The sequence below is a fragment of the Mesoplodon mirus genome (genome assembly GCF_964341445.2).
Source record: "Mesoplodon mirus genome assembly, chromosome: 3".
In the NCBI taxonomy this organism is placed as follows: Eukaryota; Metazoa; Chordata; class Mammalia; order Artiodactyla; family Ziphiidae; genus Mesoplodon; species Mesoplodon mirus.
Genome location: NC_138978.1, coordinates 185,630,682 through 185,658,047, shown reverse-complemented (window position 1 = coordinate 185,658,047; position 27,366 = coordinate 185,630,682). Strand labels below are relative to the sequence as shown.

Below are 27,366 nucleotides of genomic sequence, written 5' to 3'. Positions count from 1 at the left end.
AACTATTTGAGTAGCGGAGGGAGTCTTTCTGTTGAGGACACCCACAATTAATGAATGGAATTAGAATGAAACCAATAAAAGAAACCAATGAGTGATCAGGGAGCCAGGGATAAAGTGGCAATTAAAGGTCAAAGTGAATTGGGAGGAAACACTGGATTTTGTTGAGATGCACACAAAGGCCTCTCAAAAGCTTAGTGATTGAGCTGCTTCTGTGGGAACTGAAAAATGTCAAGAAGTTAAAAGGAGTTTGGGAAAGAGAGGGAAGTGAGAAAATGGAAATAGTGCTGGCAGCGTCTTAAGAATAAGCTCAATATTCTGTAAGGTCTCCTAATCAAACACTGAGTTGGATGATCAGAATTCATTGGCCATCAGAACTACTATTTCCTGAAAGCCATTATGATTATCAGACTATTGACTGGATATGTACATCAGTTCTAAATACACTCTAAATGATTTCTTTCAAGAGGTCTTCCCATATCCTTCAAAGACTCAAGTAGACAATTCCAGTCCAAGTTAAAAGCTGTCTCAAGTTATCCATACTGGTGAGAAGGGGAGTTGAGAATATGGATGAAGAAGTGATCTGACATTCTACATCTACAGCCCAGCACACTCCCCATTTAAAAAAATAAAAACATGGCTCAAAAAATGTTTTTAATTGTAAAATTATTACTTCAGTATTCAAGTTATCAGTCACTGAAAAAAATCAGAGAGGGAAAATAATGATAGAAGAGATTTCCTGATATCCAATGTCATCGCATAAAAATATAGAGGCCTCAAAGTTTCACCCAAATTTGGTGAGGCAAAAAGGGGAAAGTTCTTTTTCCACAAGCTATGACCTGTCATGCCATCCTCAACCCCCAGCTAGGTACTTTGAAAAGCTAGGGGGATTTCTAAATGAAGATAGTGGTTTAACCTTCATTTAGAGACACAGACCCTGTGCTGCTATCATAAGGAAGCTGGTGTGTAAAAATATCATTTATGTCATTCAGGAGCTTGAGGCAAATTTTTAAACAATTATTTGTGAATGCTACAAAGACATTATGCCTCAGCCTTCTCATCAATAATACAGCCCCAAACTGATTTGGAACTGTAAAAACTGCCATGGATCCCATTAAAGGCAATGAGACACATGATCTGTGTTCTCTCTTTCTGCTTTCCCTTGAGCTTCATGCCTGGAAATCATGCATCTTGGAATAGCAGTCCAGTCATGTAATAAAAACTCTTCCTTGTTTATGTTCTTTTCTTAGCTTATCCATTTATGGAGAATAAATAAGTGAACTTCAGAGGCAGCCCAGTACCCAGTAAAGCTGTCAGTTGCAGTGTTTGTCATATTTCAATCAAAGCCAGAGCCAGCTAGCTATCTTCATCCAGTGCAGTCTCTACATTCTCAAGGACCAGAATTAATGAATTAGCTATTGATTAAATTCTACTCTAGCAAATCCACCAAGGCAAATAAATGAACTACCCAGGGCATGTGTAGGCCACGGCCAGACATGTCTGGGTTATCGATCAGTCGTTAGCATTCTTTGGGGATATAGAAGCAGCTGATGATAATATGACAAGTATGGAAAATGTGATGTAGAAACGGAGTTTGTTTCTGGAGGAGTAGCTTATAAAACTAGAAGGTTTCATCTGATCTTTCTAAATACCTTTGTGTGCTATGGCATCTTTGGTTTATATATAATGGGAAAAACATGTGTAAGTGCTTGTACTAAAGATGTTGTAGTCAAAAGCAAGGTATAGGTTAAGGCCAAAGATGAAAATGACATGCTCCATGCTTATAATCAAACAGGCTGGTAAGCTATTGGTATATGTTACGAAAATATGTAAAAGTTAAAATTTGCTGATGACTGCTTTTTACCAAAAATAAACAAAGATTCTAAGAAATATGTGTCTTATTAGAAACCAAAATATTCTAAATGCTATAGAAGCAAACCCTGTCTACTGACATTTATCTGGAAGGATTTCACATTTGATTTTGCATGTTGCTAATATAAAAGAGATTTTCTTAAACCAAAATAGAAACATAACTAACAAGTATACACTGCCAGAAGTATAATGAAATTACACAAACAATGACATGCACACAGGAGGCTAACTGCTTTGCTGTTGGTGTAATTTTGATTAATGGCTTGGCGCCTATATTTGCTCATTAGAGTCTTGCCTTTGGAAAATGTTGCCGTGCTACAATAGATCAATTTAAGAAAGGAAAGACTGTACATGCCAATATTTGGTTGTGAATGATTTCCATCAGTTTTTTTGCTATATCTTTGACCAAAAAGAAAAAAAAAAGGAAATAAAGTTGCCAAAGGCATTGGAATAAAGAAAAATATGGAGGGGTTTGTACTTTCTGTGCTGGTCAACATGGAGAAAGCCAGTTATAGCCTCTCTCTCCCACTGATTACTGCTAAAAAGTCTGCTCTAATTACAAAAAGCAACCACTCAAGGACTCTGAAAAGTTAACAATAGAGGCAGATCGGGAGGGGAGCCAAAACTTAAAGAGCAAACATTACAGGATGCATTTCCCATCGTTTCCCCCCTTTGTTTGTCTCCCATCTTTAACCCAAGAGCAGCCCCAGTGTGGAACCGAGCACTGGGCAAGCAAAATCTATGCGAGGAACCCAATCTTTCTGGCCAGAGTACAAGAAGGCCTTGCAAGCCAAAGGGTATGATGGGTATTCCTGTTTCATTTTATTTCCTCTTTTTCCTCTCTTTTTTCCTGCTCTGAGGATGATTCCAGCCAAGGAGCTGCATGATGGCAGTCCTGGCCAAATGAGAATCTAAAATCCTGAGAAAAAACAAGCTGTCTGACCAGAGGAATCACGGGAAGCACCCCTGTGGTCCAAAATCTCATTTATTTTTTCCTCTATTTTCTCTCTAATCTCACTGTCCCCCAAACAACCTCATTTATGTGAACTGTGAGGTATATTGGGTGGCTAAAATTACAAGAGAAACCATGTCTTTCTAGCCAAAAATTTGGGAAAGGAAGTCCAAGTGATGCGAAAAACATGGGGGAAATCTCAGAGAAGAGAAAGGTAGGCAGTCTACTAATTCTATACATGCACCAATACAAGTTCTAACTCAACTCCAAGCTGCACATGCATGGTTGCCTCACAGGCAAAGGAAATCTGAGCATTGTAGCAAAGACTTTGAGATCTGAACCATTACATAATCCCCCAACTAAATACCAGATTAGCCACTGAGAGGTGCATGCATGAGGCAGATATAAAGCAACACAGCAAAGCTTTTGAAAGATGAACTAATATTACAGCCACTGACCACATAAGCCAAGACAGAATTTTCAGTCTGAAGCTAACCAGTTGATTGCCTATTGAAACAAACAAAAACTCCAACCTTCTTCAGAGGATTTTAACAGGACTCAAATCACACCCTGATATTTAAAATATTCAGGATACAATCCCAAATCACTCAAAATTACACTAATCCAAAGAAAGCTGGAGTGGCTGTATTAGTATTAGACACAATATACATGATGACAAGAAAATTATCAGGAAGAAAAAGGAATATTACACAATGATAAAAGGATCAATTTACCAAGACACAACAATCTGAAATATATATGCACCTCATAAGAAAGCAACAAAATACATGGGGCAAAAACTGATAGTTCTAAAAAAGAAATAGATAAGCCCACAGTTATATTTGGAGATTTCAACATGCCTCTCACAATAATTGATAGAACAACCAGGCAGGAAATCATTAAGTGTATAGATGACCTGAACATCACTATCACTCAACTCGACCTAATTGACATTTATAAAATGCTCTAACAACAGCAGAACACACATTCTCCTCGAGCACACATAGAATATTCACCATGATAGAACATATTATAGGCCATAAAATAAACCTTAACTAATGTGAAAGAACTGAAATCATAAAACCATGTTTCAGATCATAACAGAATGGTACTAGAAATTCACATTCACAACTTATCTGAAAAACCTCCAAATATTTGGGAATTAAGCAAACCACTTCTAAAATAATTCATGAGTCAAAGCAGAAGTATTAAGAAAATTAAAAAGTATTTTGAACTAAATGAAAGAAAATGCAACATTTCAAACTTTCTGAGATTCACCTGAAGCAGGGCTTAGAGGAAAGCTCATAACTTTATATGGTTCTAGTCAAAAAGAAGAAAGATCTCAAATCAATAATGTAAGCTTTCCTCTCTAAGAAACTGGAAAAGAAGAGTAAGATAAATCCAAAGCAAGAAGAAGAAAAAAATCAATAAAGAGCAGAAATCAATGAAATGGAAAACATAAAACAATAGAGAAAAAGCAATAAAACCAAAAGATGGTTCTTTGAAAAGATTCACAAAATTGATAAAACTCTAGACTGATTGACTATGAAAGAGAGAAGACACTTATTAGTTATCAGAAGTGAAAGAATGCAAATAAATCCAGACTCTACAAACATTACAACTTTCTGCCCATAAATTTGGTGAAATTAACCAATTCTTTGCAATCACAAGATTACAGATCTCACTCAAGAAGAAATAGATACCTTGAATCATCCTACACTATTAAGGAAATTAAATTCTGAGTAAAATACCTTTCAACAAGGAAAACTCTAGGCAAAGGTGAGTTTCACTGGTGAATTCTACCAACATTTAAGAAATAAATACCTTTTCACACAGTCTCTTCCAGAAAATAGCAGAGGAGGGAATATTTTCCAACTTATTTTATGGGGCCAGAATTACCATGTTACCAAAACCAGGCAGACATTACAAGAAATAAAAACAGTTCAATATATTTTATGAGGATAGTCATAAACATCCTCAATAAGATAACAGCAAATTGCATGTATAAAAAGGAAAATACATCACAACCAAGTGGGGTTTATCCAGATAACACAGACTAGTTAATTATTTGAAAATCAATCTATATAATTAACCATATTAACAAATTATATGCAAAAAAGGCATTTAACAAAATTCAATATCCATTTATGATAAAAACTCTCAGCAACTAGAAATAAAAGAGAAGACTTCAACCCAATAAAAGGTATCTCTAAAAAATTCATAGGTAACATCACATGTAATGGTAAAAGAATAGGAACAAGCCAAGGGTATCTGCCTCATTGAATGAGCCAAGGCAATAAGGCAGGAAAAAGAAGTAAAAGACACACAGATTGCAAAGGAAGAAATAAATTGTTTCTTTTTGCAGAGGATCTAGGAGACCCAGGGAATCTACAAAAAAGCTCCTAAAAGATCCTAAAACTCATAATGAGTTTAGCATAAGGTTGCTGCATACAAGGTCATTATACAAAAATTGTGTTTCTACACCCTAGCGATAAACAATTGGATTTCAATGTTTTTAAAGAACCATTAAGAGTAGTACTCCCCAAAATAAATAGTAGGTATAAATCTAATGAAATATGTGTAGGATCTGAACACTGAATTCTACAAAACACTGATGAAATAAATGAAAGAGGATGCAAATAAGTGAGCAATATGCTGTATTTATGAATTGGAAGATGTGGTATTGTTAAGGTGTCAATTCTCCCTGTATTGAACTATAGATTAAATGCACTCCTAATCAAAATGACAGAAGGATTTTATAGATATTGACAAGCTGATTCTAAAATTTATATGGAAAAGCAAAGTAATGAGAAAGGTCAGAAAAAGTTTTTAAAAAGCTTAAAGTTGGAGAACTCATAATACATGATTTTACAACTTACTGTAAAGCTACAGTAATTAAGATTGCATGATACTGGTAAATGAATATGCACATTGATAAACTGAACAGCATAGAGAGTTCAAAAATGACCTATAAAAAAAATGACTTATAAAATGTGTTAAATTGATTTTGACAAAGGTCTAAAAGCAGTTCAAAGGAGAAGATATAGTCTTTCCAACAAATTGTGTTGGAAAAATTGGATATCCCTATGCAAAGATGTTAACCTTGACCCACACCTCAGTTTATAGAAAAATTAACATAAAATGAACCACAGACATAAATTCAAAATGTAAACATAAGAAACTTCTAGTAGAAAAAATAAGAGGAAATATTTGTGACTTGACTCAGGTAAGGATTTCTTAGATACAACACCAAATGCACAGTCCATGAGTGAAAAAAGTGATAAACTGAACTTTATTGAAATTTAAAATTTTGCTCTAAATAAAAACAATTAAGAGAATGAAAAGACAAGCCATAAATGAGAGGAAAATATTTGCAAATCATATATCTGACAAAAAAATTCAAATCCAAAATATACTTTAAAAATATGAACTCAACAATAAGAAAGCAACAAATACAGGTAAAAAATTAATAAAATATTTGAAAAAGCACTTCATCAAAGGAGAAAACAAATGCCGAAAAAGCATTTGCAAAGATGATCAATATCATTAATCATCATGGAAATAAATGTAAATTAAAACCATAATGGCACACCACTAAACATCTATTAAAATAGCTAGAGAGAGAGAGAGAGAGAGGAAAAATTCTTGCAGAATATCAAGTTCTAGCAAAGATGAGAAGCAACTGGAATTCTCATACAATGCTAGTAGGAATGCAAGATGTTACAGTCACTTTGGAAATTGGTTTGGCAGTTTCTTTTTTTTAAATTAATTTTTATTGGAATATAATTGCTTTACAATGTTGTGTTAGTTACTACTGTACAGCAAAGTGAATCAGCTATAAGTATACCTATGCCCCCTCTTTTTGGATTTCCTTCCCGTTTAGGTCACCACTGAGCATTGAGTAGAGCTCACTGTGCTATACAATAGGGTCTCATTAGTTATCTATTTTATACGTAGGATCAATAGTGTATATATGTCAATCCCAATCTCCCAATTCATCCCATTCCTCACCTTTCCTGGCAGTTTCTTATAAAGTAAGTAAAATATAAACTCATCCTATGATTCCGCAATCCAACTCTTAGTTACTTACCCACGTGAAATGAGAATCTATGTTCACGTTATATACATAATGTTTATATCAACTTTATTCATAGTCACCAAGAACTGGAAACTACCCAAATGGTACACAAACTGTGGTATATTCATACAGTGGAATACTATTCAGTAACAAAAATTACCAAACTATTAATATGTGCAATAACATGGATGAATCTTAAATGCATTATGCGGAGTGAAAGGAGCCAGGCTTAAATGGCTACATACTGTATAATTCCACTTATATGACAACATGGAACAGGCAAAATTATACAGAACAGAGCAGTGTTTGCTCAGTTTGGAGGAGGGTGGAGGAGGAAGGAAGTGGCTATAAAGGGGCCAGTGTGAAGAAATATTCTGACATAATGGAACAGTGTTATATCTTAATTGTACTGGTGTGCATATGTTTGACAAGTTCATATGTACTTGTCAAAACTTGTAAAACTGTGAAGCAAAAAAGAGTGTATTTTACTATATGTAAATTAAAAAACAAAATAAAAAAATTTAGACAATTAAAAAGTAAACAAATTTAGCAAACCCAGAATCTTTTTGGAAGTTTAATTCATTGTTAAAACTAGGCAGGTCTCTTCACACCCTTGTCAGTTTTTACAGAATCTATATTTTTTTCTATTCACCTGTCTTAAGTTGCCTCTCTGCTAATCCAAAATAATATCAGTTGATATCTGATGGAACTGATAAGACGAAAATGTTTTTTTAATTCAGAATTTTAAGGCACTGTTTCATTGTTTTCTTAGCAATGAATGTTGCTGTTTATAGTCTGATAATGCCATTCAAATTCCCAATGCAGTATGTACACTATCTGTCTTTTCCTCCTAGAAGTTTTTTGGATGTGCTTTTTTTAACCTGGTATTTTGAAATTTCCTGATGATATCCCTTTATTGGCTCTTATTTCAATCACTGTGCTAGTATCTATAGTAGCTTTTAATCTACATACTGGTATCTTTGGTTCTGGGATATTGTCTTTTCCTTTTTTTGGTGGGGGGGCATATTTTCTTGTCATTTTTCTTTGATTATTTTCCCCCTTCTTTTTCCTCTGTTCTCTCTTTCTGGAACTCTTATTATCCAAATATTTGATTTCCTGGATTTTAAAACTTTTTCTTCAAAATTTCATTTGTATTAACATATTTGCTTTTTATTGCACTTTCAGAGACTTTACCTTAAATTTTCAATTCAGCTCTCACACTTTTAATTTCCATGAGGTACTCCCCCCCACCCCTCACATCCAGTTTTACTTTCTTTTTTCCAAGTAGGATTTCTTGGTGTTGTTTTATAGATAGAGGATGTCTTTTTATCCTCTAAGACTGTTATGGATTTTTTCCTCATCCTGCATTGTCCCTGTGTCTATTGAATTATTCCTCTGTTTTAATTTTGTTTCTTTTCATCTTTGAGATTAAAAAAAGATGACTAGAAGCTTTATATTGTATATGAGTGAGGTTTGTTGACTGATGTACTTTACTACTGTGTGACCAGGTGGTTAGCTACCTTTTCTGTTAGGTGATCCCTATCTGCTAGTTCCCGGAAGTATTTTATTTGGAGTCATTCAAACTTTTCCAGAGAAGAATGCCCTTCCTGTGTGGAAACATTTATGACTAGATATTTGTTTCTAAAAACAGAGCTGGGGAAAGCCACTGAGGTGCCATCATTCTAATTGTAGTCTACCACTTTAACATGATTTTTACCTTTGCCCCTCATCCCAGATTTCCACTGTGCCTAGTAGCCCTAATTCCTAAATACCTCTGTTCAGTTTCTTGAGAAAAAACTTCTAATCTCCTGGTGATGGAATATGCCACATGGAAGAAGAGAAGTAGACACATGGATGAATGATACAGAGGTAGGCAACCTTGCATTCTGTAATGGCTAATTTTATGTGTTAACTTGACTGGGCCACAAGGTGCCCAGACATTTGGCTAAACATAATTTCTGGGTGTATCTGCAGGTTGTTTCTGATGAGATTAGCATTTGAATCTGTGGACTCAGTAAAGCAGATTGCTCTCCATAATGTAGGTGGGCATATCACCCAATCAGTTGAGGGTCTGAATGGAATGAAAAGGTGAAGGAAGGGAGAGTTTCCTCTCTCTGCCTGACTACCTGACCTAATCAGTCTTCTCTCACTCTCAGACTTGGACTGGGATTTACACCATTGGCACCTCTAATTCTCAAAACTTTGGATCCAGACTGGGACTACACCCCCAGCTTTCCTGAGTTTTCACGTCTGGTTTTGTTTCTCTGGAGAACCCTGACTAATTACAGGTCCCAACCACTCTTCTGTAAACTTTCAGCTTTGAACTTTACCCCATCTTCCTCTTCTTCACAATTCTGAAAGCTTGTTAAGTGCTCAGCCATTGAGGTTCTTGGCAGAGCAAATTGGTTTGTTTTGTGTCATTATCTCCCTCTGCCAACCAACACTTTGGTTGTAAATTTCGCCACTGTACAAAGTCATTTGTCTCTCCCTGCCAAATACTGCTTTCAAAAATTGTGTGAAAATCTCTCTTCTGTTATTGTCATCTGCTTGGTTATTTTCCTTGCTCTTGTTGTATACCCTTTTTAATGTTTTTGCCACCAACTTACTATATATTTGGGGATAAGCAGTCTTTAACCACAACTAAAAAATACTTTTTCTGTTATCATCTGCAAGCATCTTCTTTAAAAAATATCTTAGAGGCAGAGAAACATATGGGTATTTGCTCAATTTCTAAAAAAGCTTGCATATTATTTTTAGCTACATGTAAATATGTAATCTAAGACATATTCCCTTATGCCATTCACCTGAGCTTGAGTCATAGGGATGCTAACAGGCAAGAAATGTGACAACATCCACCCACCTACCTATACATCTTCCTTGAGTTCTTTAAGAATGAACTCAAATGTCACATCTTTCATGATGCCTTCACTGATAATCATGGGTAGAGCTTGGGGTTTTTTTATGCACTTCTTGCATATTATAAGCTTCTGTTGTAGTGTTTCTCACACTGTTCTATAAATATTTGTTTAGGGCAGTGTCTCCCACAGTAGACTGGAACTGTGAAAATTTAGAACCATGTCTTATATTTCTTTGTATTACTTTCACTTCTTATAGTATTATACCCACAAGTGTGTTTGCTGAAAAAATAAATAAAGCTTTTTGGTATCCCTTAAACTTGACAATTTTCCCCCTACAAGGTAGGCAATCCTGTGGATAGGTGGGCAAAATCTGCTGAGGGAATTATCAATTAATTAACATATCCTACATTAGATAGATATCATCACGTGTTTTATAGATGTACTCAAGAAAACAAGATATGACTTTTGCTCCGAACATCTAAGAATACAATTACTTGAGTTTTTCTAATTATTTTAATCACTAGTTCCCCAAATCAGTACAGATACTTTTGAACTGATTAACAAAAAAGACCTAGAAATTTCAATACGTCATAAAGGAATCCTTCAGAATTGAAATATTTTATAACAGGTTGATTATTTTAGCCAGTGTGCATGTGTGTACATTTTAGCCAGTGTGCATGTGTGTACATGGGGTGTGTGTATGTGTGTATGTGTGTGTAGATGAAAGGTGATTCATTTGGTTGGGGCAAAAGTATGATGTGGGAATACTCAGGTTTCTTTCTCTAGCCTTGACTTGATACAGAGAGATGAAAACAGTATCACTTTTGGTTTGGGAAACTTGATGTTAAATCTTTTTCTTCTTATTGCTATTTTGAGTTGAAAAGAGGCTCACTTTCAAACTTTGATCACTGCTCAGCAACAAAAGTATACAGAAAAATAAAGGGATTCTATGAAGAATCTGATAAAATTGGTAACAGTTATCCAATAATTTATCTCCCGTAATTATTTTACAGATGTTTCTAGCTTTAGGGGAATCTGATATCTCTAATTCTAATTTTTTCAAAGAGATTAAGTTAGAAGGTAGTCATTCTAGTTAAAGTTGTATTATTTGCCTCACGAAAGGATTTACTGAAGGACAACTTTTCCATGCACTTCAGTATTTGTTCACAATTACTGAGTAAAAGGAAGTGAAGCTGGGCAATCAGGGATATCAAAGCTTAAATGTTAGGGGACGTGTCTATTGAAGATCAATACCTAATAATATCAAACATTTGATTTACACACATATTTATAGTAATCTACTAAATGAGATTGTCATGGCTGGGATGATACCTTTGATTTTTATTTTCATTGTTTATGATCAGTTCTTTAGTTTAATTGAAAAAAAATTTGTACCTTGAAGTGATGCCATGAATTGTGGGAGCTGGTATATCACTTGGACTATCTTCCATGGTGGTGATTTGGGTTCCATTGCTTTTCACACAGGCATATTTTGTGCAGACTTCAACCTGCAAATGTTAGTTTAGAAAAGAATTATTGCAAATACTTTCAAAATACAGATTGCCGATGGACTGAACCTCACCCCCCCTCATTTCAAAGGAGTCTCTTATAGTTCTCTACAGCATCTTAGGGTTTAATCAATCTTAATTTTTTATGTTAATTGAGTCTGGTGGGAAAGGTCAAAATAAAGCACAGAAATGAGCTCAGAACAATTGATCTAGTGATTCAAATGGTGATGTTTAGTTTCTGGTTCCAACTCTTCAGAAAGAGACAGACATATTCATCTATTTGGAGCACAGTTAAAGAAGGGAGGATGTTTAGGTGACAGTTGGCAAGCATAATATGTTATCACTGCATACTGCTCTCTGGATCTATAACAAGAGAGGGTAATGATGATATCTTCTGGAAGTCTTGACACTTTATAGCAAATAGCCTCAATGCTAATGTCTAATGGAAGAAAAATGAGGTCTAGGGAAGCCTTCCAATATGGCTGAGCTATTTTATATCCATTTGTTCCAGCTGCAATTGTATTTTTACCTTAATCACAGCAGAAACTCATCACTCACCCTTTAATTCTGCCACCTAATCTGAATAAAAACCGAGGAGGGTGGAATAACTACAGATTAGAAATCAGGTTCATCAAGCATGAGTAACACAGAAGGAACATATTCGACAAGAGGGGGGAGAGACAGATGAACATACAGGAGGTCGCTCGTGGACAGTCTACAAAGCGACACCCTTCTGCTCTCCAGTAAAGTCTAAACCAAAGAGGAACTGAACTTTTTCCAATGCTAATTTACTTTCAGCATTTAATACATAAATGGAGGATACTAGATACTGATGAATCTTAAACACTAATCCTGAGCCTTTAAAGCAACACAGTTCTCTGAATTTCAACTGGCATTTGAGGAAAGACAAATGTGCTATGTGTTATATTTAGTAGCTACGTCGCTTTGTTCATGGGGTAGTTTGCACCTAAATGGGAGTTTTTATAATGCTTTTGTGTGATTTATTTATGCCACATAGCATTTTGAGCTAATACTTAGTAGATATTTAAACTCTGTCAAGGCTGTTTACTCTGAATATGTCCAATGAAACCTCAAACAACTTACAGGCAGATGAACTTAAAATATGCTTGCTATAATAGAATTAAGGACAATAAAACTTCATGCATATTGGGAAATATTTGACTATATGATGCATAGTGAGATAACTCAAAATCAACTCAACTGAATCTTTTATATGCCAAATATTATGATGGGTACTTGCACAGATAATTTTATTGAAACTTTACAACTCCACGTTCAGAAGTTTGTAAATGGAGGGGTCAGAGAAATCAGGGAATATGATGAAGCTGATAAGATATGAAATATCTGATTCAGGCTTTACTGTACCCTACTGTCTTATCTAAATAATAACCATAGCTTTAAGTTCTAAACTTAAGTGTATTTAAATAATTCTCCAGAAAGCTTTTACTTTGACTTTAGAGAAATGTGTCAATAGTTTCACTTCCTTGATAATGCAATATTCCAAGTCTCCATCTTTGGGGCATAAAAAGAGATAAAATTGAATTAAAAATGGAAATGCTTATTCCCTTTAAAAAGGGATATGTAAAATGATTCATTCAAAAAAGCAGATGCTTTGGTGCATCTACATGTCTGCTTTAAAATCAGAGGCTATTTTACAGAGGGGGTTAGTATAGAGAATCTTAGTTTTAAAGTATTAGGCATATCAGTTAAGTGCGTATTTTAAATGGAGCCAAATCATCCTTGACATCAGAAATAAAAATCTTTGAAATTTGATATTCAAATTCCCAGTAATGCAACAACTATTTCAAGTGCAGCATTTCTGGACGGTGAAGAGCTTCATAAAAATACAGTTATGAAGGATAAGAACATCTTATAACAAAGTTTAAGTGTTAGATTCTAATTTGGTCTTTCGTCTCCTCATCTGTTTCCATGTCCCAAATTGGATCAAAATGCACTCTCCTCAGGCCATTAGTGACTCAAACCAATAGGTCTGAGTGAAGCCTGTCAGAGTAGAACATGCCTGGAATGCTTACATGTCAACTCTTGCTCTATGGTTGGAAGGCTGATGCTGGATATGCATGCACAGCCTCCAGGGATCTCACCCCCAGGATGTATTTTGAGTCCTATAAAGCAAATGAATAAGCTGCCTTTCAAGGGCTCTGTTGGCTTTCTCCGCCAGCATCCCAAAGAGGAAAATACAGCAAATCCTTCATCACCTTCCTATGCTAACCTTGTTCATAAAGTTATATTTCTATTTATTTTGAATGTGATTTTCATTTTATAATGTGATGAGCTACACATATATATAGATTCACTCTAAGAGTCATGAAGAAAAATATCAGTCCACTGGTCCAGGCTAAGGTAACTCAGGTGGGTAGATGGGAATCATGGAACACAATGAAAAATAATCAATGTACATTTCTTCTTTTATGAAATCTCTTTTTATGTCATTTTCTTAGGAAGCTAGGCCTAGTAGTGGAGAGGCTAATGCATTGGTTGTAGCCAGATGATTACGTATGTTTCACCTTCAAATATGTGGGAAAGAAGGGGCTGGGAAAATGTTCACTTAATGAACAGAGCCAGTGAAGTTTTCTGTGGTCAAATACAACTTCCACACTTAATATCTTCTGAAAAATATTTTAAAAGCTCTTATAGATTCTAGAAGGAGCATAGTTTAGTTAAAATTTTACCAAATGGCAACCCTTCTCTCTAAACTTTGAGCTTCTGAAAAATTCTGTTTTTATCATTAATTTTTGCATTTGGCCTTGTTATCTTTTATATCCTAGTGCTCTGACAAGATTTCCAATTCCTTGAAGGTAAGTTCCTTGTTTTATATGCCTTAATATTCTTTATATTTTTTCTACTTTTAAGATCAGTAGATCTCAAAGAGATCTAGGAGTTGGCTCTCAAATGGTCAATGCACTCTCTGAAATTGTATGTTAACTTTTGTCATATAAACATCAAAATATACATATTTTTCTAGGGCAGTGTGCACTGACTTCAACAGATTCTCAAAGAGGCCCAAGGGCAAAAAACTAAAATACAATTGCTTTCATATAGGTGAGGATCATTGAACATTTGTTGAAGGATGAACAGATATATTTCTTTCATCCTCAGATAAAATCTTTTAATATTTGTCGTCTGCCATATATTCATTTATTTTTGTTATTGGTGTTGGGTTCAGAATCACAGAGTGCTAGAGGGGGATAGAATGTTTTAAGTCATCTAGTCCTTTGCTCTTACAAAACAGACAATCAACACCAAGAGAGGTTGCATAACTTCCCTAAAGTTGTTACATTTAATAAGTAGCAGAAATAGGAGTAGAAAGAATATCTCCACAGTTACAGGCTAATTCTGGTTTTGTTATCAGTAAAAGAACCAGGAAAAAGGCAAGCTGCTTGGCAAGACTGACTGCAAACACATGATTTGCTTCCTTTTGCCAGTGACAATATCATCACCATCCTCATCACCATCACTTTCCACAGTCCCATTATCCCCTCTCCAGTGACTCGTGTGTTTGCCCACAGCAAACAGATGTAATCCAGATCAATTTCCCTCTTTTCTCTCCCCTTCCCCACCAAATAAATCATGTGTAACCAAGATGGAAGGTATCCACTAAGAGACATAACCCAGCATGTTTTATTTAACACACCCATAAGTTTAACCTTCAAAAAAACAATGTTCTAACCTGAATGTCATAGATCATTAAGGGAGACAGGTCTCTCAGAATGAAAGACCCAGGCACATTTATTCCAGTCTTGTAGAGCTGATTATTTACATAGACAGAATATTCAGTGACAACACCATTTGGGTTTGAAGGAGCTGTCCAGATGACACGTACAGCTGTACTGTTGATGATGACAACCTCTGGAGGAAGCATGCCCTGAGGCTCTGGAATTAAAGGAAGAAACTGAATAAACTCCAGCTGCCTCTGAAAAAGCACTTGTTAAACTAAATGCCGATTAGTATTTAGGTTGAGTGAAGGGTTTGTTGCTTATCTGCTTTCCTCTGATGAAGTTATCACAGTCTGTAGTCCTCTGTAAATTGGCTTATTATACTCTCAGTTAGAAACCATGAGAATTGGTGGTAAAATGCTTTATACCACCAGCGTAGTGCTAATCTTCAATACTATGTGACCAGTGGGATATGATGATAAATTATTCACCCATCTGCACCACTAACACATATCTATTATTTGTCTTTTTTCCCATTCCTTCACTTCTCCAAACCTCTCAGGGAAGAAAAAAAAAAAAAAAGAAAGAAAGAAAATTTGCTCCTTAAGCAAAAAAAATATAACTCAAATATATCGAGGCTGGTGGAACGTGAAAAATCATTTGATGTTACTAGCTTGTAACTCAAGCAATATGAAGCAATAATGCAATATTGTCATTATGCAAATGATGTGGAATGTTGATTACCATAGGTAATGATGAAATCTAACATTAGAAAAAAAAATCTTGCCTGGCGTTAAATTATACAATTATTCAAGCATGTCAGAAATAACTATGCAAAGACCTATTTTTATCATAAGAGCCCATCTTAACTAGTTGAAAAATTGTCCTTGTGATCCATTCTACTTTATAAACAAAAGGTGTCAACCTTTGGCACCACGAAGGGGAATGGGTTCCACACTTAAAGTGCTCCGTTAATGACCTGGAACGCTGGCTTGGAGGTAATGATATTATAATGTTTATCATGAGACTTTAGAAACCAAAAAGATTAGAAAGACCATTCCAAACACATTTCAGATTCACAAGTTGCTTCCCTTGCTTCCTCCCCCTTGCTAACTGGCTTAGAAATGAGTCACAGGGAGTTTTTCTCAGTGGCTGAACTTCCACCTACCATTTCTGGTGACTCAGGGAGGGCCCTCACTGTGCTTGGCTGTCGTCGTGAATAGCATCTTGCTTCTGAGAGCAGTTCTTAAAAAAAAATGTTTCTAAATGTCACCATGTATTGATGTGAACTCACCTTCCAACTAAGCATACACTGAAAAGAACAGGAACAAACTGGGCTAATATCCCATGATTGGAGCCGTGTGTCGCTGTCTCCACGGGACCACTTATTGATCTGCCACTTGACGACAGCCAGCACTTAAGCATTTTAGCTCCGACCCCCTTCCCTGCAACACCGGAAATTTTATAATGGAAGGATGACTGATCTCAGCCTCAGCGAGAATCAATCAATTGCATTCGCATCTCGGAAGCCGAGCATCCCTTGAAATCTGGACTCACCGCCGTCGCAAGTGGTTGCATGCAGCACTTCACTGTTGATGCTGGCAACTCCGTTGAAAACAGAGATAAAAATCCGATACTCTGTGTTTGGATTTAAGTGGCCAATGACATGAGAGTTTACATCTGGGAGGAGTTTTCGAGATTCATTGGCGGTAGCAGAACTCCAAAAAAGTGTGTAATATTCAACATCACCTTGTAGGTCTTGAAAAGCTGTTAACAATGAACACAGGACACTGTAAATGTAGCTGATATAAAAGGGTCTCGGGGGAAAAGACAGAGAATACACTCTATCATTAGCTATTCCTAGAATGAGAAAAGGGAAAGCTTATAGAATTTTCCTTAGAGGGTTGCTGGGTTTTACCTTTTCTAAACAAAGGTGATTTCACCCCCATCTCATAATTAATTGCACAGTCTTAACTTTATAGGAAAATAAACTTTTAAATATTTTAATTATGCTATTGGATTGGCCAAAAAGTTCATTCAGTTAGTGAATACATTGTTCAATAAAGTTCTTGGTGAAAATGAAAACTGTATCTTTTATTTTCACTTAAAACCAAATGAACTTCTGGGCCAACCTAATATTTATAAGTACACAACTAATCTTCAAAACTTTGATATAATACTTATGAAAGGAAATTGAATAAAATAAAAATATGCAGTACAGGGAAAAGCTTCTGTTCATAAGTAATAGTCCTAGAGAGAACTCTATGCTAATACAAATGAGGGCACATCCTGACACAGATTCTAAAACCTGAGGAAGTTTTTCACTTGCTAACAAAATCTGCTAAACGATACCTGGAAGAATGTTTAGATAGATACCCTGTTATGTGCACTGTTGATGTAGCAGAGTGAAGTAGTATGCTCTCCTTAAAGATTCACTCAGTAGGATCCCAGGATGATACTTGAATTTTGATCAAGGCTCCCATCCTTTTCTCCTAGTTCACTGTTGTCTGTATGATGTAGACAAGCTCTTAAAGGGGGCCAAAATCAATCGCTTACTGTCTCACAAATATAACTCATCAATTCCTCAGCCCTTGTCCTTTCAAAGACCAGTTTGTTTTCTTTTTCCTTTCACCCAATTTCTCCATTCTTGCACTAAGTTCTTCTCATGATTTTCCTATTACGATGCTTTAAAAAGAAGACACACAACACTCAGATTTTCTTAGGTAGAAAATAGTACACTGCTCTGCTTCCATTAGCATTATTTTTGAAGACCTTAAGCAGGATCTATTACCTTGATCTGTGTTAGGGTTGGAGGTTGGAGTTTTGTATGTAAAAGCTCCTAAAATTGTATGTAAAAGCTTGTGTTAACACTGTCCTGCAGCACTAAGCAAGGATGGGGAGGGAAAGGTGGCATTTCTCTTTATAGTTATTGAAGTACAGTGTCTCTAATATGTGAGATCTTGGCATACGGCCATGAAAAGGAATATGGTTTTGGGAACTGCATGACTTTCTTTTAAGAACCCCTGTTCGTTAAGATCTTGGGGTGTCTTACATCAAAACTGAATGCTGGTTTGATTTTTAGTTTTTGTTTGTTTCCTGAGCACACTACCACTTTGGCCTAACATCCAGCAATAGTTAAAAACGTTTGGTACGCCAGTATAGTTGAAAGAGTTTATAGTAAGAGATGTTTAGCAACTACTTTGGAAAACTCTGGAGATTGAGATGTCTCTTTTCTCTGATGTCGTAAAACGTAAGCATCTTTAATAATGAGGTCATTATAATGCATTGTCAGGAACTGGCTATTCGTGTCCATTGATATTTTCCCAAATGATAATATTTGTCGAGTACAGCAAAGTCACTGGTTCTGTGAGGGCAAAAGTTCCTTCTATCATTAGAATTATTTTCTGCTGCCCTACAGTATGATTCCTCATTAATTTATGGCAGCTAAGATATAATAGAAAGTCTGCTAGATTTGAAGTTCTTGTTGTATTTTAGTTTGTTACATGAGCACACCGGTTAGAAATTCAAGCTCTAAAGATATAGTATTAATGAAATGCTTTCAAATTCTACTCAGAAATATAAATGGATTTTACCATGGTTAAATGTGCCTGATATCTCTTCTATCAAGTTCCAGGGAATGGACCTGTGTATATACACTGAAAATATTGGGGCTAGCACCATACATTCAAGATGAGCAAAGATCATATGACAGTATCTGGATGAAATGTCATTAAATGTCCATTCTTAGCCATGTGCCATACGTCAACCCCCTGAAATAGAACAGAATCTGTTGTCCCAAAGAAGAAAGGAAAAGATGGGGTTCAGTTCCATTGCTTCCATCTTACTCCATGGGATGAGACTCTTCTAACCAGAAACAGGAAGCATTGCTAGGCAACGTGGGCCAGGTTTCTGCACTGCCCTGCCTCTCGCCATCTGCTTCAACATTCCTCTTTCTTCCTTCATTGACATTACAGTGCAGAGTCCAAAACACAGAAAAACAGTAGAAACACATTAACTAGATTAAATGATCTTCATATTCCTAGTCATACTGTGATAAGTTCAGGGAGCTGTACATGCAAAGGAGTGTCTTTTTACATTGTTCAAACAGGGTTTTCAAATTTCAGTGGGCTCTAAGTCAGTGAACCAGCTAAGAAACAGAAGATGCATCCTCATTTCCACTGGCCAACACACAATTCAAGGTTGCTGACCTTGAGGAATGCTGTTAGAATTGAAATAGCTGGAATAAGGAGACGAGCAAATTTCACCCTCCCTGTGGATTGGTAAAAACTGGACCTGAATATATTTCTCTTTTTGAAAAGAGAAAAACATGAATTACAAGGTATAAGATAAGGGAAACACTGTTCAGAACCTCCAAAAGTAGAATTTGTTTTTCATATACTTCTATACAAATAAGATGAAAGCTTTATAAAACATTTGCATGATGTTTTTAAAAATAACAAAAGGGACATGCCTTTGTGCAAAAGGTGCTCTAGGAAACAGGTGACTGTTTCATGGAAAGATAGACATGAAGACATGAAGATATTAAATGATCTTAAATAAGAAAGGAAAGTAAGGAAACATAAAAACCAATGGCAGAATTAAAATCTACATTGAAAGCAGAAAAGGACAGAGTTAAAAATGTAGGACAGGAAAAAAAGAAAGAGGAAAATGACTAAGAAGAAATCAGTGAATGTCAAAATTATAGATATTGAGAATGAAAAAAATTTAATTAACTTGAAAAATAAATGGAATAAATAATCATGGATATAAAATATCCCATAAAACCTGACCCAAAATGAAGGTTTATGTCTATAAATTGAATAGATTAATATAGTTTTGGCTAAAATAATGGCAATATATCCAAACACAGGCATATCATGGATCATTATGACATTTCTCAAATAAACTAAAAATTAAAATATCATCTACAAAGGAGAAAAAAAATCAGGCAAGTTTCAGACTTCTCTGGAACAACAAATTTGGAAGACAATGGAAAAATTTCAAGAAGTTTTGAGGGAAAATACTTTGATCCAAGAATTCATACACAGCTAAGTCATTATTTATGTGCAAATACAGCAGAAAGATTTTCTTATATAGGTAAAAATTAAGAGAATGTGCAAGGACAACAGACAAATGTTCTTATTTAGGCAGAAGTTAAGAGAATATATAGCTCATTTATTTAACTTATTTAACTTTAATTATAAAAAATTTCCAATGATGTTATCTAGAAGACAAAAAGATGAATCAAGATCCAGAGCTTAAGATTAGGGAAGTTTAAGAATTGATGATAAAATATCAAAACAAGAGAAGTTAATTATGTAAAATGATTATATAATAATTTATAAACCAGACATTGAAAGTGGCAGGTGAGAAGGACAAGGAAAATAACAGTACACTAAATTCTTGATCATACATAAAATAGAGAGACGCAGAAAAATAAAGAAAGACATCACTAACTACTAGCAGCATTAACAGGCTAAATAGCAATTAAACTTTAAAAATCACTACAGAAAAGCTGTGGTAAAAATCCCTAGCACTCACTGATACCCATGTGTCTCTCTTCTTGTCAAATAGGTAGACTACGTTTCCTGGGCTCCTTGCATCTGGGTGAGGTCACGTGGCCAGTTTGTGCCATTTTTGGACCAAGGTGTTAAAGACCAATTGACCATCTCTGATTGTCTCTAGTTTTCCCAGCAAGAGAAGGACCTCAAGGCCTGAAGGAATGTGGATGCACCGCATGGAAAGAGCCAAGGTCCTTAAATGACCCAGGACAGTTTAGAAAGGGATAAGGAAGAGATATAGATAAAAGTCCGAGTTTTGGTCTTGGGTCTTGTGTGAATCCTAGGAATCAAGATGAAAACATAGGAGTAATTATGGGATGGAGGATTTGAAAGGTATTGTTTCACTTGAGACTTCTTGAGTTTGAAGTGTTTTTGTGGCCACCGGGTTTACTTCAAACTTAAAGTGTGAATATCTGAAGTAGAGTTATACATATACTTTGGAGTTAAGCTCTGAATACTAACTTGTGTTTGAAGCAGCAGGATGGTATGAGGATTTCCTACGAGATTATGGTAAATACGTGTACATTGGGAAATATTTCTCAGGTATTCTAATCCTGTTCTCAGTAACCCATATTTTATAGACCACAGACATTTATAAGTAGGTATTGCTCTAACTGTAGCATATCAGGTCAACCTCAGTGAGTTGAAGAAGAGGGTTAAAAACTTTGGATAAAATCTTTGCTATTAAATGACATTTTTGCTGGTGCTCTCCATGTACAGGTCAGAAATGTGGTCTTAGGCATAGAAAATTCTCAAATCTAGAACAAGCCCCTCTCCTTGGTAATGGATTTCCAAATAATTTAAAAGTTACTAGATGGGCTGGTTGAAAGTCCTCTTGCAAAAGGATCACACTCTGTATATGCTGTTGGATTATTTTTAGAGATTGTTATCAATATCAGTTATGTCCTCTAGATCTTTATCATCTAGATCAGGGGTCAACAAACTCATGATTTTACCATGAGTAAAATCTGTCCTGTTGGCCAGATCTGGCCTGTCTCCCCTTTGTATATAACCTGTGAGCTAAGAATGGTTTTTACACTTTTAAATTGTTGGGAAAAAAATCAAAATAATAATAGTGTTTCATGACATGTGAAAATCAAATCTCAGTGCCTATAACAGTTATCTATTGCTGTTTTTAGGCCACAATGGCAAAGTTGAGTAGTTACAACAGAGAATGTATATTGCCTGCAAAACCTGAAGTATTTACTCTCTGGACCTTTACAGAAAAGTTTGTGGCCCTAATCTAGAGCAATCACAGTAAACCATTCCATTTAATAGGTCTCCTAATTGATTTGTCTAGGATTTAATTCTTCAGCAGGCTCAGTGGGTGGTAACTTTGTTCCAATATAGAAACTTGGAAGGACCCTATTAAGGCTATTTTATAATAGAAGTGTTTTTCTTGCTCACAGATTCTCAGATTAGAGTCCAGTTCCCCAAGTTCTATTGTGCAGAGCTCTGTGTCATCAACTAAGCACTTCTTAGAAAACCTGAACTTATCACAACTACTTCTTAAGAAAATTTTTACTCTGCCTGAGGGTAAAACTGCCCACATAAAGAAGTGGGTAGAGTCTCCTGAGCTATGAGCCAAGCCAGGCTCCTTATTTTTCCCAGCAAGATATCAGATGCCTTCTATCTAGTTTATGCAACTAAAACAAATACCTGCATTTTGGAACCCACCCTGCCCCCAGCTCCTGTAGCCTCTCATTGTGTTCCAGCTCCTTTCAATCAATAACCTTCCAGAGAAAACTGTATTTAAAGGAAATGTGTATGAAATGTGTTAATTATTCATCATTCTATATTTGGCCATGGAAAGAGGACAGATCATTCCTGCTCTTAAAGTGAACTGATATGGGCAAACAGGGACAGAGTTAGTTAGCTAAGCTACTGTAACCAAGAAGCCCTTAAATAAAGTGACTTAAATACAATAAATGTTAATCTGTATCTCACACAATAGCTTCAAAGTAAGTGAATCAGATTGTGCTCCGTGTGGTCATTCAAGAACCCAGGTTCTTTCTCTTATGTGGCTTTGGATCGCTTAGGGTGTTGGCCATGCCTGCAGAGTTGAAACTGAGAACACTGCAGCATCCACAGTCTAGTCCAGGGAGAGGATGAAGAGAGAACAGATAGGCATGTACCTAGTGTTTTGTGGTTATGACCCCAAAAGACTCATATTTCTTTTCACATTCTATTGGCAGAAACACAGTCACATGGCCACAACTAACTGCAAAGGAGGCTAGTAAAGGTAGTCTAGATTGGTGGACATGCAGCACCACCACTAAAAGGAAAAGGGGAGTTAGCAGTGGTTAGTAGTTCTACCTTCTACCCAAGTCAGTTAATTATAAAGTGAGATTTGGTCTTTATTCATCTTCAGCTTACTGCAGACATGCTTTTACCTGAATGCTTTGAAAAATTATGTCCCATTTTTTTATTAGAAATGGCTTCACTAATAACCTGTAATGAAAAAGAATCTGAAAAAGAATCTATCTATCTGAATCACTTTGCTGTACACCTGAAACTAATACAACATTGTAAATCGACTATACATCTATATAAAGTAGTTTGTTTTGGAAAAAAAATGACTCTAAATGATTAACATAAAACAAAACAAAACCCAAAGCAAGCAAACAAAAGAACTGGCTCCCCAAGTTTTTTGGTAAAATGCTGCTGAAAGCACTGTAAATATTTTAGAGAGAGAACAATACTTTATACCAATACTAAATGATTACTAAGTGCTAAATATATATTATTTCATCTTTATCATCATATTTTAAGGCAGTTATTATTATTATCTCCATATTCTGAATTAGGAAACTAGGATATAGTGAAGTTAAGTGGCTTGTTTTAGGTCATAGCACTAGAAAATACTGCAACTGGGTGTCAAACATAAGTTTCCCTGATTCCAAAGCCTATTTTAAAAATTATTCCTTCATAGGGCTTCACAGAGTTTTGCCACTTTTCTAGTTAGGAGAATTTAAAACACTGAGATAGATGGAATCACCAACAAGAGAGTTAGAGGGTGAAAAATACTCAGGAGGAACTTTGAGAAAGTCTTTGGGGGGGGCAGGTGGGATGAACTGGGAGATTGGGATTGACATATACACACTAATACATATAAAATAGATAAGAACCTGCTGTATAAAAAAATAAATTAAAATTTAAAAAAAATAAGTACTAGGGATGCAACATACACCATGATGATGATAGTTTAATATATAGGAAAATTGTTATATACGCTGTATAATATATAGGAAAATTGTTAACAGAGCAGGTCTTAAAAGTTCTCATCCTAAGAAAAAAAATTTACTTTTTACTATATTTATATGAGATGATGGATGAGAACTAAACTTATTGTGGTAATCATTTTATAATATACATAAATCAAACCATCATGCTGTATACCTTAAACTTATTCAGTGGTGTATGTCAATTATTTCTCAATAAAACTGTAAAAACTTAAAAAAAAGTTTTTAGGGGATGAGAACAAGAGTAGCTGGTGACACAGAAGAGGGCATTTGAGTAAGGAAGGGTCATTTATGGACCCACTACCACAGAGAAACAGAATAGGATGGCACTAACAAGAGAGCATTGGATTGGGTCATTATGAGAATGATTTCAAGACGACCAAATCAGTAGAATGCAAGGGAAGAAGGTCAGATTACAGAAGGTGCACAAGTGAACGCGCAGAAAGCCAGTGGAAAAGGCGCATCCAGTCTATTTGCTTTGGTAGCTGGAGCGATGGGAGGGGAAGCAGAGGGACAAGGTGAGACAATGATGGTGGGTGCTTTCAAAAGAGGTGAGATTTGGAATGATGTATATGTATTGCCACCCGAACAAGGTAAGTTGCGACAAGTCAAAAATTCTTCTAGCTACAAACTCTAGTGGTTTCTGGTTAAGGGAGCAAGATGAGGCAGATGCTTTTTATGTGGATTTAATTTTATGTGGATTTAAATTTTATGTGGATTAAAATTCTTTTAATGGTGATGCCTTCATACTTTACACATTTTCTGGAGAGTTCAGTGAGATATTATAATACAGGAGTTACGTCATTAGTCTTTGTAGTACCAGGGCCCAGGACAAAAAAGTCAGAAAAAAATGTTCCTGGAAGGAAGAAGGAAAGGAAAGGAAACGAAAGGGAGGGAGGAAAGTAGAAGAGGAAAAGAGAAAGAGGAAAGATGGAAGAAAAAGAGGAAGGGGAGAGATGGACAAGGAGGATGATATGATACAGGATGTGAACGTCTGAAGGTCAGGGGGAGCTCTTGACAGATGGTCACGTGGACAGCCCTTGGATGATTTTTTCCATTTCTTCTTTTTCAGTTCCTTCCTCTCTCACCACCTCCAGTGTTTTCTTGCTCTTTTCCAGCTGTCAATGACCTCGTTAGCGAGGAGACCTCAGAAGCGGCCCTGCCTTCCTACCCCCTTCCCTCGTAGGCATTTTTCACCATTTATTTTAGAGTGAGCAGTCAAAATGGGAAGGATCTCACTAAATCACTCTTGACAAAGAGCTAATAACCATTAAGGCCAAATGCAGGAGAAACAGTCGAAAATGGGATGCTTGAGCTCGGAGTCTGAGTGTGAGAAGTGCTACTAACTGTAATTTGTGGTAAATTATTAAGTGCCAGTTTCTAACTCCTAGGGCTGCATAAACAATTTAAGTGAAGGTATTTTTGTATCTTTTCTTATAAAAGTGGGATTTTCCCCCACTAATAGCATTTATCTTCATGGTATTTCACTTAGGTTGAACTATTATCTTTTATTATGGAAAGCAGGGATAAGAACCTCATGTCTATATAGGGACCAGGAAGACAGGGAGGGTGCAGCCTGTGTAAAGGGGAAACCAGTGCCAGCTGATTATTTTCCCTTCAGCAATGTGGGAACAGTTTCACCCAATCATTGGGTTTTTCAGATCAATCCAAAATCATCATCTTTATGTGAAATCTTCTAATGGTTAAATGTTAGCAAAAAAAATTTTTTTTCAAATGCTGCTGGCAAAACAATGCATGGAGGATGGGAGTAAATATGGTCCATGTGCTGCCAGTTTGTAATATTTGCCGTAAAAATGAACTGAACAGATGCAGGGATGCTTTTTCCTCACATGATATCAACACAGAGATGCAAACATTTAAAATGGGTGCTTCTAAAACTTTAATACCTATCTCTGTTAATCTGTGATTGGTAAAAATTTACCAGAGATATTTTGCTATCCAAATGGTGTGCCCATGTGGAGGGTCATAGTTAAGAAAGAATATGTTTTAAAAAATATATTTTATGGTTTTTAATAAGCAAATATTCATAAGCTTATTCATGACTTTCAACCTATAGTTTTGTGCCTTTTAGTGTGTTAGACAGGTCCAATTTTACCCTACAAATCAAGAAAACAACTGAAATTAAACTTGCAAGAAAGAGGTGGCCCTTTCACAGTGGAATGACTAGTTAATTTACTTAGGATAGCAGGTTGCAGGAAGGAAGAAAATGATAATGCAACACACTTTCACAGAGCTGACCCTCTTCGGAGAGTTAACCTTTGTGCTCACAAATAGTTATCTGAAAAATTTCTAAGGTATGAATGGAAATAACAGCAGATTGCATTACCTACATCCTGAAGGTCAGATGTTCAGCTTACCAAGGTAATGAAACTTCAGTGAGCTGCTTCAGATCTATTAGGTTTGCCAGTTTTTATAAGCACGCTTACTTCAGGCATGCAATTATAACATAAAGGACCTATAGTGGTGATAATTCAGCTGCCGGATCTTAACAGAAGTATTCAAATGTCAGAAGCGGGGAGGGCGTCCACCTTTCTAAGTAGGTTTTTAAGATGAATCAGGTATTGAGGGCGAAATAGAAAGAGGGATATGAGTGAAAATATATTATACATAAAAATCCATCTCCAGATAAAAACTTTGTCTTTTTTCCCAGAGGTGTCTCAGAAGGTAGTCATAAGCATCAATTAACTTATGTTCTTCCATGTAAATGGTTTAAGAGATCCCAGTAGAGGTGACACAGGTCATTAGAAATCTGCAACCTTACAAAAACCCTAGAGCGATAGTCTTTTGGTAAAAATGGCTTATTTAGTGGTAATGTAGATCGAAATAACCAGTACTAATTTTAATTTACAATTAATGTCACCTAACACTGGTTTTAATCAACAACTGATATAACAGAACAGGGGCAAATTCACTCAAGATGTTCTAAATGAAATAGGAATCACTTCTCGTCTTAGGCTATAACAAAATCAAAATCAGAAGGTTATGATTGCCCGAGCTGGAGTCATTTTACATCTTTTTATGTACTAGTAGATGATTATCCTAGTAGATACAGTTTACTTTTACAAAACGAGTATTTTCATTGGGGATTTCCAAATCAGATATTTCTCAGTATTTGGTAATCGTCTAGCAAGTTTTGATTCAACTATTTGCCAGATCTCAAGTGATCCTTCTAAGAAGGATTACAATACATAGTTCCATGATACAGTCAGTCTTGGTTTTTTCTGATTGTGATAATGGCTCACTACAAATTAACAGATCAGCTGGGAAATGCTACTCTACTGACCAACCAGATCTGAAATTTCAGTTATTGTGGTTTCTAAAGTTGCAGGAACAAATTATATCCACATGTGAGCTCTTCTAACTGCCTATGAAGTTGTGTTCTGAATGCACCCAGGGTGAACCGCAGTGTTATTGAAGCAATAACAGTGATGGTGGCAAGTCCAGTGATGGTGGCCAGGCTTCCTTTTCCTGTATCAAGCTGGAATTCTGGCTGTTACCAGTGCTGAAGACAATTCACTTGGAAAAAAACCATCATACTTCTGCAATCCTAGTAAATGGATCTTGCTGATAAGTGATGAATTA

At 35.9% G+C, this 27,366-nt stretch overlaps 1 protein-coding gene across 2 annotated transcripts in view; it reads right to left on the bottom strand.

Annotated features, from left to right (window-relative positions):
- USH2A (usherin) overlaps positions 1 to 27,366 on the bottom strand; it is a gene marked incomplete at both ends in the record, with an annotated part of 772,061 nt that overhangs the window by 206,318 nt on the left and 538,377 nt on the right. For both annotated transcript variants that reach the window (XM_082613798.1, XM_082613799.1), the window contains 3 exons: positions 11,153 to 11,265; positions 14,975 to 15,177; positions 16,518 to 16,727. In XM_082613798.1, the coding sequence (XP_082469924.1) occupies positions 11,153 to 11,265; positions 14,975 to 15,177; positions 16,518 to 16,727 (526 nt within the window). The remainder of the gene's footprint in view (positions 1 to 11,152; positions 11,266 to 14,974; positions 15,178 to 16,517; positions 16,728 to 27,366) is intronic.